This window comes from Athene cunicularia (genome assembly GCF_003259725.1).
Source record: "Athene cunicularia isolate RWA chromosome 4 unlocalized genomic scaffold, athCun1 chr4_part1, whole genome shotgun sequence".
Classification (NCBI taxonomy): domain Eukaryota; kingdom Metazoa; phylum Chordata; class Aves; order Strigiformes; family Strigidae; genus Athene; species Athene cunicularia.
The window spans coordinates 6,266,512-6,277,430 of NW_020799098.1; the positions used below are offsets into that span (position 1 = coordinate 6,266,512).

At 43.4% G+C, this 10,919-nt stretch overlaps 1 protein-coding gene across 3 annotated transcripts in view; it reads left to right on the forward strand.

Moving 5' to 3' along the window:
* The first annotated feature begins 132 nt into the window (after positions 1–132).
* Positions 133–10,919, forward strand: part of FGFRL1 (fibroblast growth factor receptor like 1) — a 177,152-nt gene continuing 166,365 nt past the window's right edge. Inside the window, exons 1-2 of one of the 3 annotated variants that reach the window (XM_026847325.1) lie at positions 133–211; positions 900–1,009. In XM_026847325.1, coding sequence (XP_026703126.1) covers positions 147–211; positions 900–1,009 — 175 coding nt within the window. In that variant the 5' untranslated portion in view covers positions 133–146. Of the gene's footprint in view, positions 212–512; positions 535–739; positions 780–899; positions 1,010–10,919 lie in introns of those variants that run through there. The other 2 variants (XM_026847327.1, XM_026847326.1) reach the window with 2 other exon arrangements.

Sequence of the window (10,919 nt, forward strand, 5' to 3'; positions counted from 1 at the left end):
GTCCTGCCCCGGGGGGAGCCCCCCTCGCCTGCCCGGCCCCGCCGGCAGCCCCCCGGCGCCCTCCTTCCCTCCTTCCCTCCCTCCGTACCAGCTCCCCGCTGCAAATTGGGAAGCTCATGGCAAAGCGTCCGTGTTTGCTTTGCTGGATGCTGTACACGGGCTGTTGTGTGTCCTGGGGGCACGGAGTGTTTAAACCGGGGAGTTTACAAGGGTGAGGAATTCAGACAGTGTTTAGAGAGTGAGAGTTTTAGGAGGAGAACAGGGTGTAATTAATGTAAAACCTGATCTACCCCGGGTTTGCCTATCACAGCGAAGGCATCTCCAAGAATCTGGATAATTAAATGCGGTTTTGCTTTGGGACGCACCTCTGGAGCACACGGAAACAAGTGAGGCTGGGGTGGGGGGAAGAGGAAAGGAAAAATCAGTGCTGCTCAGAGAAGTTGCGGAGTGGAGGAAGGTGCGTACCCAGAGCGGAGCCTGTCTGAGGGGCACTGAAGCAGCAACACAAAGTTTTCTGGGCTGCTGATGGGAGAGGTAATATTCCTCCTCCCCCTTCCCCAAGTTCCTCCGCAAATTGTTAACCTGAAATCTTGTTTTACGGCCACTTGCTAGTGTTTTGTTTGCCTTCCAGACTGGTCCTGTACAGGATACCAAAGAATTATGCATTAACTGTAAACTTAGAGGAGCTTACTGGCCTCAGTGGGTTCTTGATTTATATCAGTCTAAAGCAGAGAGGAGGGCAAAGTTTTACTTGCTGAGAGCCAAGGAATGAATTACAAGTACATTGCTCTTTCATTTGCTGTTTCTTCTTTTACGTTTTCGCAATGGGTTTTAAAACTCTGCAAAGTTGTGGGTTGTTTCCCCAGTAATTATTTCTCTCTCCTTTTTCCTGCCTCCAGGTCTGAGAGGACGTTAGCCTGTACAATACGGAGGGATCTGGTTTTCAAAATGGAATTGCAGCTTGCGCTCCTTTTCGCAGGGATAATTGCATTTTCGGACTCGGCGAGAGGTAAGGAGACTGCGCTTGCTGCAAACGCTCTGCCACTCGCACCCTTCCCTCTGCTCTGCTGGGCTCGTGCTCTGCAAACACCCGCAGTGCCCTTGGAGGGACCCCGTAAGGGAGCTGCTGTCGGCACGGACTCGTCCCCTGCACTTGATCTGCGTAGGGGTGCAGGCTCATGCTCTCCTTACCTGCGTGTTTCGGGGCCATCAATTTAGATGGAGCAAGGTCGCCCCGGGTTTGCTGAGGTCTCTGAGGCGCAGGTGAACTTCCAGGGGCTTTTCTCGTGCATGTGTAAAAATACAGACAATTTTAAAGAAAAGCAACTGCATTCCTCTGTGGATCAGAAATACCTCTCCCCTCCTGTAATCCCTCAAGCCTCTGCCCTGTATATTCCCACTAGCAAACTAAACAAACACATCCATTAAATTCCTCAGTGATAGACAAATGACAGTTCCCAATAGCGAGAGTGTATTTTAACGCTGGGGCTCCAGCAGTTGATCAGATTTCAATAAACAGGTTATCCTACCAGAGACAGACTGAAACACACTGACCTGAGCGTGATGGGGGGTGGGGGGGTGGAAAAAAGAAGTTTCTTTATGGGAAGGTGCTTTAAGCAAAGCTCTGGGATCAGAGTGGAAGGAGTGGTGGCTTTTCCTCTGCTCTCGCCTGTGTCATACCTTGGTGGGTGCTGTCCTTGGAAAGCCTGAATGAGAAACCATGCTTTCAGCTCCCTCGGCTCTGGCCACAAAGGAGGGGCTGCATTGTTCCAGGAGAATAGGGGTATGCCTTTAGGATGCAGATTGCTCCAGCTGCAATTCCCAACAGTATCAGAGTTGCATGAACTGTTGAAAGACCTTTAAATCACCCAGTGCCATGGAGTTGCGAATTAAAAGGTTTAAACTTGCCCTTTGCTTGGGCCATAACTTGCCAAAAATAAACCTTGGGGGTGAGGGTGGGAAAGGAAAGGAGGAGTGTTACTCTGAAAACCCAAAGTTTGGTTAGTGTGTTGCTTTTTTTTTTCCCTTCTTGGCATTGGCTCCCTAGCAAATATTTTATGGAGGCAAAAGCACTATAAAATGATTCGGCTGGAAGCTGAATGAAAAAGAAAACAGTATATAGGCTGTAAGTCCTGCAAGTCTGAATTCCAGGCAGGGTTTACAATGGAGACTCGGTTTAAGTTGTAGGCAATGGGCAGCAGTATATGAATTAAGATGACCTCATGGATGTATATTATTGCAATGGACCTGAGAAGTTGGTGGAGTTCCGGAAAAGATCTGAAGTGGGCAGGAGAAGACAAAAAGATTTTTGTCTCTGTTGTGAGCTGAGTATCGGCTGCTTTACTGGCTGACACTGTTTAAATTTGGTTTGCACTTGTCTTGCTCGTACTCTTTTATTGCCCCTGGAAAATGAAGTGCTGTGGGCTGTTGTGTGAAGAAGTGACAGAAAATTAACAGTGCTAATTTCAGCCATCATCATTTTTCCTATACAAAGGTCTTTTTAATGTAATTTTGATAGGATCGTATTGGCAATTGGCTTATTTGAACTCTTTAGAGCTGGAAAAATCTGTCCTGAAAGTGGATGGAGAGATGGTCCTGTTTATTTAAAGTCACATAGAGAGTTTAAAAAACAGGGCCAAACCCATGAAAAATGTCATTCATTCATGTGCTCACATAAAGAGAGGGAAAGTGAAGAAGAAAAAGGTGTAATTGCTGTAAAAAAATAGACAAACCCCTAACATTTAAATTCTGCTTTGCACCTCTTGAGGTTGAGAGTATTCTTGATAGCTGAGGACGTAGATGAAAGATCAAACTTGTAAGTGAGCAGAGGTGAGACACTCTCCGGCACATTGCAACCTTATTTAGTGCTGTTGAATATCCCCAATTATTAGATGTTTACATTGGGATAATTTCAGATTCTTGGAAAAATGTGCCCAGTTGTTAACGTGCCTGTGGATTTTTTCCGAATGTATCATACGGTGGGTTTGGCTGCTGGAGATGTATAAATGTTACCTGTTTCAGTCGCTCGGGTTTTATAGACAGTCCTTGGGCCAAATCTCAGCCTGAGGTCACAAGGCTTTACTCTGGAGGAAGAAGGGCTCTTTGTTTTGGCCAAACAGCATTTAATATCTGTATCCTGATTGCAAATTAGACGTGTGTGGCCCAAAGTGTGCCAACGCCTCCTTATCTAAGGTGTCAGAAGTTAAATAGGTGCTCGCTGGCTTGCAATCAAGTGAGAAAGGTGGCTGAGGAGGCTCTCTGAGAAAAGCGCTGGTCCTTCTCTTCTACTCGTATTAGGCAAAAGCACCTTATAATGGAATTAGGATGTTAACTTGGAGCTGGCTGACTGCGTGCCCGTTTTTGGGGAAGGGCTGTGCCGTAGTGCATTTGCACAAGGGGGCAGAGTTAAGTTGCCCACGCGCTCCGGCTTTGATATTTCCTGACAGTTGAGTGCTCAGCTGCAATCTTGCATTAAATGTTATGTTGTATTATTTTTATATCTTTATTTAGGTGATGCCTTTTAAGGCAAAGGGCCCCGCAGGGATGACTGATTGGGCTAATGTGGTAACGTTTTTTTCCCTCCTGCAAACGGGGATGTTTTTCCAGGTTTGGAGCTGTGCTTGCTGACTCTGTCCCTTCTTGTGACCCAAAGTATCACATCGCTGATGTACAAAACACTGCAAAAAAGGGAATATCTTAGCAAACCAAGATAAACTCTTAAGAAAGAGGCAATGCATCCAGAGTATCCACGCAAAGCAGAGAGCGGGTCTGATTTTAGAGGTCCAGGTGCAGAACTTGCTGTGTCTGGAGGGATGAAGGATGAGGTAGCTCTGGCTAAGTTTGAACCAGTGCTTTCAGGGCCAAAATGTAAAGACTTTGGCTAAGGGCTTGTCTACACCTGCAAATGCACTGGAATAACCCTTCCAAAAAATTTAATCTGTAATAACTCCCTCAGCGACCAATTTTATTCCAGGCTAAGGATCTCCTGGAGGGAGCCTGTACCAAAAAAGTCTTCCTTGGGAGCTATTTTGGTAAATGTCTTCACCCACAAGGGAAAGAAAGGGCTTGGATAAGAACTTCTGTGTGCACAAAATCCACTCTTTGAGAACAAAACCTGCATGCTGTGGTTTTCTAAGAGGGACTATGCCTTCCAGCTGACAGCTAAGGAGTAGGGGGGCAAGCTTCAGCTCTGTTGCCAGCTGCACTGGATAGTGTCAGCCCTGAACCTGGGATAATAGTGCAGGTCCAGTGGCTCGTGCTTCATGTCACTCCATTCCTGTTCTCTCCAAGCAGCCCTATACTGGGCATAAACGTTCTCAGCGTCCTGCCCTGGCCCTCCTCCGCAGGGACGAATGCCATCTTGGGTCACTAACCTTTAGTGACTATGTCCTGCAGCAGTGTAGCTCCTACCACTCCACACCTCCGGTCAGATACAGGTAATACTATCTAATATTTTCCTGCCTATGTTATCTCAGTGACACACAGTGCAATATTTGTTCCAAATCTGTCAAGTTGCCATCGTATTCGCTTTGGTGACCGTATATGGTAACATTGGGATGTGCTTGGCTTGGTCCCGTGGCTTAAACAAGATTTCGTATGGTATGTTTAGAAGTTTTTTGGTAAGAGCACTAACAACCTTCCTGCTAGCGAGTAAACTGATATTCTGCTGGAAACTAATTAGTTTGGATGTTGATTTCATTTTCGGTGCATTGCGTAGGGAGGGGAAGAACGGGACCTTAATTGCTTTCTGCTCTGGCACTTCTCTGTGCGACACTTGGCTTGCAAACCTGGTTGATGCCCTGCTTTACAGGGAGTTTGCTGATGGGGCTACCTCAAAATTCAACAGTTTCATGCAGAAATAATGTTATGTGCCATTTCTGTTTCTCTGAATATTGGAGGAAAGGGAATAGGACACTAGAAGGTTTCTTTTGTTTCTTGGGAGATGAGTTCTTCATTCTATTGAACATATTTATCATGCTGTAACTTTGGAGTTTATAAGAGTGAATGTGGAAAAGATAAATAATGATAATATAAGGGAGATGGTTGTTGCCTTCTGTTTTACTCCTTTATTCTTGTTCAGTGGTCGTTACCAGATATTAGGTAATTTCTCACTTGTGAAAGAGAAGTGTGTTCAGATCTAACAGCCTGATTCAGATTTTATGTAAGTCACTGCACATCTTCTGGTTGATTTGGGGGCATTTTTTTGATCATGCTCTTGGGGAACTTGCTCATGAAAAATTTGTCAGCATGACTTGTACCTAGAGTCAACATGACGATCTAAGAAAACCCTGGTTATTTTTTTAAACCCCAGTTCCTCCCTTCTTCTGAGGCTGTTGGCCGCTTTAAATTGCGGCTGAGTTTAAACATAAAATACAGTGTGCGTCATACTGGAAAATTAGGGTTGATTTTATTTTTTTTTATTAGGAATATTACAAAACTCGGCAAATTGCTCAAATACATTTAGATTTTCCTTAAAGTTTTTATAACTTTGTTTTCCAATTCCATATGTTTCTTTGACCTTCATTAAAAGACGCAAGCAGCAAATTAAAATATGTCTTTTCTGTGATGAACTTGTACACAGCAAGGCTAGACTCTGAAGTCTGACTCTCACATGAAAGGAGAAACCTTCATGTGCCGTGAGGTGATGCTTGAGAAATTATAAGGAAATGGCTCTTTCAGGAAAAAAAGTAATTCAATAACAAAAAAGCAAAATTGATACTTGGTAGCATGTAGGAAACTACTTTTCAAGGTTTGGGACCATTGGTACTAGTTTGTTAACTAAAGATGAAGTTTGTCATCTGGCAAGAATTGACTGATAGAGCTGATCTTTTCCAGTGACCTGTCTGATAATTCCTTTTCTAGCGACTGTCTCGCCACTAGCGATGCTGGTACATCTGGGTGCAGAATACTGTTATGGAATAGCATGAGTACAGTGGAGACAGTCACTGTCTGGCTGTGCATTTTTGGATTAATTATTGAAAGAGATAAGAATTTCCACTGAAAGGGAAAAATAATAATGCAGAGGTCCTCTTGTGCCTAGTTCAAATTTTTAAAAAAAACCCAAACCAACAATCTAGTCATAGCTTTATTTATTCAGTGGGAGTAGAACTGCAGCTTTCTGATTTTCCTGAGATGTGAAGCTCCTACTTGTGTCTGCAGTGACTTGTAAAATCATTCTGCTCAAAGGGTCCATGCAAATGTATCCCAGAATTACAGGAGGCAGTGGAAATGCTCCTTTATCCCCTTTCTTTCATTAACCTGCTTATTTTGTCTTGTTTCAAGGAGTTTGTCTTTCATCTGACCTCTTCCTGTGTTTTCTGGTGGGCTGCTCAAGCTCAAATGCATTTGATCTTGTTTTGAACATTTAATTTGAATTTCTATTCCTTTTCTTGTTCTCTGTAATCAGCCTTGACGTGGAGCTTTGTCTAATAATAATGCCTGCATATGTATTTAGCTGTGTTGACCTGTCCTCATCTTTTGCACCAATGTGGAACATTTTTGGCCACTTTTTTTTTATAAGAGTAGAGCCAGTGTGAATCTAGAAGTCGCAAAAGACCACTGTCTGAGACAGGCCTGCTGAGTCTGGTACTCATTCGTAGCAGCCGTGATACTAAGGGTAAAATAAATATGTTTCCAAAAGTAAGCTTGAAAAATCTGAATGTTGTATAAGATACGCAGATGCAGCCCGTGCCAGTTTTAACAGGTTAGGACCTGATTCAGAGCCTGTGAGTGTTGGTGCTGTGACTCCTACTCACTCCTGTGGGCTTTGGATCCATCCCTGAAGGACAACTTACAGAGATTATCTGTTGTATTGACCTCTGTGTGGATCCTTCATGTGCGACAGCAGAGGAGATGTGGGCTAAGCGTGGTAATTTGGATCCTGCCATTCGCCTACTTGACCAGACATCTTGAACTCAATTTTTTAATTCTAGAAACACACTGCTTCTGCTGGTATGCAAGCTCTGGCCGGTGGCTGGAGCGTGTGCTGCCAGAGCTGAAAGCAACTTGGAGATTCATTGCTATAACTTTGGGTAGTCACAGAGGGGTTTGTCCCCAAAGAAAGGGTGTCATTCTATGAGCGACGTTGCTAGGTGTGGAGGGCCTGAAGACTGGCCTGAGTGTTATTTAACCAGTTAATATATGCTTGTTGCCGCTGAATCCATTCACATCTCTGATTTTAATTTTTTTTTTTTTCCCCTTTCCGAGTCAAATAAACATGGGCTGCATGGAGTTTGGTTGCTTGCCCTGATTACACAGTCTCCCCATTGTATCGCAGTAGAAACACAGTATCCAGCAGTGCTGTGAATAACCTAACGTTTTTATTTCATCCCAACCACTCCAATTTTCATGAAGAAATTCAGCCAATAACTCCAGGCTACTTCTTCCATTAAGTGTTCAAACTTAATTTTGAGCTTCACTAAGGGAAGAAAAATGTAAATTGGGAACAGAGGCTTCTCAAAGCAGGTTAATGTTTCTCAGGACTGCTGCACCTCTATTCTCAGCCTCTCTATGAGTGGCTTTTAGCTTGATGGTACCCAAAATAATTTCTCTTCATGTCTGGTAAATTTATTTCATGAAAGATTTATACAATCCTGTCAAGTGATAGAGAAGTCAATAATGCAAGAGGTGTCATACCCTAGATGCCACTTGGGTAGTGTTGACTTCGGTGGGTATCTTAGGAGCTGTCAGTATTTGTGCATGTTAGATAAAAACCCAGGAACAGTAGACAAATGTTGATTTGATTTGTACAACAGGCATTTTTCAAAATTCATATTCTTCTTGCTGGGTTTCCTCACACATGCCCAGTGAACTAATGACTTTAAAAGTTTGGACCGGCACTGTGCAGACTCTTCATGGCAATTGTGGGCTTGCTAGTTCTGCCCAGAACAGTATATTCAGGGGAGGGGAAAAGCTGGAAGAGGATGTGGAGGGAAATGTAAGTACTAGGCAACCTCCAAGTGAAAATTTAGGCTGGTTTAGTGTACTTCTGCTCTTGAAGCCTGGTGCAGCCAAGCCTTGGGAGAGGATCTTGAGTGGGCAGGGTGTGTGCTCTGAAGAGGATGTTGGGATGTGGCTTTTCCAAATTTGTGCTACTGTATTTCTCTTTTCACCTCTGTCCTCCCAGGCATCCACATGTATAAGTTTGAATCTTAATTGGCTTTTGACCAATGTGTACCTGAGTAGAAGCATTCTATTGTAAAAGGGGGATTTTCATTGTGGTAGCTAGTATTTTACTATTGCTTCGTATGGATTTAAATCTTTTGCTTTTTGTAGATAGAAGTGGATGGGGCGAGGCCATATCAACCTCAGCGGAGGGAGAAGGGACGGTTACTCAGCCCCACCAGCTTCCCAAAGCTGAACAAGATAAACTACTGGAGTTAAGGCTGCTGCAGATGCTGGAATGGGTTTCTTTTCCTGCTTTTTCCGTGTTGACTAATAGATTTGAGTGAGTTGGAGTAATTGAGGAAGCTGTTTTTCTCAGTGGTTGTTCTCACCTAAACAGTTCTGTTAACACTGGTTAAGTAATGACAAGTGTCAGAAGAGTTGCATGTGTATGAACTGCATGTCAAGGATGGAAGGGTTAATGAATAACAGGGTAAACCTCTGGACATTGTGGAATATCTCCCCAGGAATACTGCACGCTCTCTGTGGAAGGAAGCACCTTTATTTGGCACAGAGCAGTTGATATAAAACTGGTGGGTAAAAACTCTTTTTAGAATGAGTGAATACCCTTCTGAGAGAGGATGTTATGAGCCGTCTTGTTCACCTTCAGAGTGGATCAAAATCTTTCATGTTCTTCTGCAGATTAACACAACATTTTGGTGGCAATCAAAGTGTCTTTTTAGCCAGACAAGTAAAATGAGGAAGTGTTTAAATGTATTTTAGGGCAGTTTAAAGTGGGAAACAGGGAGAAGAGTTGCCAGCTACACCAGCCTATGGAGATCAGGCTCTGTGCTCTGATAAGTGATTTCATATTTTAATATTCAGAGTCAGATATTGCTCTCCATTACAAAGGTGATAGTCCCTTTAGGTTCAGTGATTTGTGGCTGAGTAGCTCTGACTAGGATTTAAATTTATAATCCTACCAGAGAGCAGAAATTGGGGCCTTGTAAGACCAGGTTTTGTGCAGTCTGGCACCAAGCCGTGGGAGGGTTCATCATGATCTGCAATAGTTAATATAAAACTAGATTAACAGATCAGAGCTGATGAGTATCTTTCCTCCTCCTCTTATTCACAACCAATCAGAAATGCAGTATTGCCAGGGTTAACTTTGTTAAGGGCTAATGAGAGTCGAGCTTTCAACTTAACCATGGCTGAAACAGGTGTTTACTTTTTTTTGACAGGTTTGACTGACAAGGAATTGTAAACCTATTAGGGAGATATTTGCATATGCAGGGGAACTAGCTTTGGACAGTTGATTTCTAATTGCTGGATTTGTTATCTGAAAATGTTTGCCACTGCTCTCAGCACACATCTATTGTTTCTGGGATACGAAGAGGCACAAAGAAGTGGTAGAGGCTAGTCAGAGCATTTTGCTCAGGGGCTGGAGAAAGCATGAGGTAGTGATGGGTCAGTGTTTTACCTAGACCAGAGCAAGGTCCTGCTTGTGTCACTCAGGCAGAATGCTTTTTCTGATTCCCTGCTTGCTCAAATAGGGGTAGGTGAGAGGATTTGGAGAATTTCAAGCAGGATTAATCCTGGTATTGCAAATTCATTGGAAACACCAGAGTAGTCCTTTGCAACTGGTAAAGTAGTCTGAGGATATTTAATTTGAAGTTCAGTTCAGGGCTCATCTCCCCATGAGTACTCCTGTTGGGAGGAGAACTGTAGATTGACAGGGATGGGAATCTGTCCCTTTTTCTGTATATTTATAATAATTGTTGCTATTTATTGAGAGTTTCCAGTGAAGAAAGAAAATAAATATAAAAAAAGAGACCCAAAAAGTGCTGCTCAGCTTAGGCAGCATTCCTCTTCTAGATAGTGTCAGGAGAAAAAGCTTGTCTTTCTGAAGACCACAGACTTGCTAAGTGGAGTTTGAGGCTTATTTTTCTTTTATCCTAGAAAATCCAATAAATCCAGTAAATTCTTTCAGTGTGGTCTTCCAAGAGTTTTTCAACTTCGTCTGACTCACAGATTATTTGAGTGCCATTATAGACAAGGGGTCAGGCAAGTTAATTCCCAGAACAGTATGCTGCCCTGTTTTCAAACTGTGCTAATCAGGGTTTTTGAGTCAAAGCATGGTAGTTTGCGTAGTGAAATTATTTTCCTGTTAAAAAATTACAAATAGGCTCTGACTATTCGTATTGGCTTCAGTCACCGGAGAGCTCACATCACATGCAGAGCAAAGCCCCTGGGGATGTACTTGCTGTGGATCAGGGCACCGGTGGGGGTTCATTTCCCAGCTCTCAAGATTGAACTCCTGAAAACAGGCTGAAACCTTATTAAAAGAAAAAAAAAAAAAGAAATTGTTATGATCATATTTACACCTCCAGTAGGACAGAGGGAGGGCTGCATGGAGCCCCTCTGAGCTGCAATGTGAATGTCCTTTCCCAAAGGAGACATTCGGTGGAGTTATTCGGTTACCTCTCCCCCTCACCTTTCTGTAATTGACTCTTGTTTACTTTTTCCTCCTCCTTTCCCCAAGTTTATTACCGCTATTTAGGCAGAGGAAATAAATTAACATAATTTACTGGTTTTTAGAACAAGACACATTCCCTGCATGGACGTATACACACGCTCGCAGTTGCCCTCCCAGTGCTGTGCAGAGGAGCGTGTTTACAGAGTCTGGGTCCATTTAGGGAGAACAATACCCTGATTATGGAGGACAGCCTTTTATTCCCAGAAACCAGAAGGAACCATTTGCTTCAAGCAGCTACTGCCCCTTGAAGGTACAAGCAGTGCAAGCTGCTGGGGGGGGG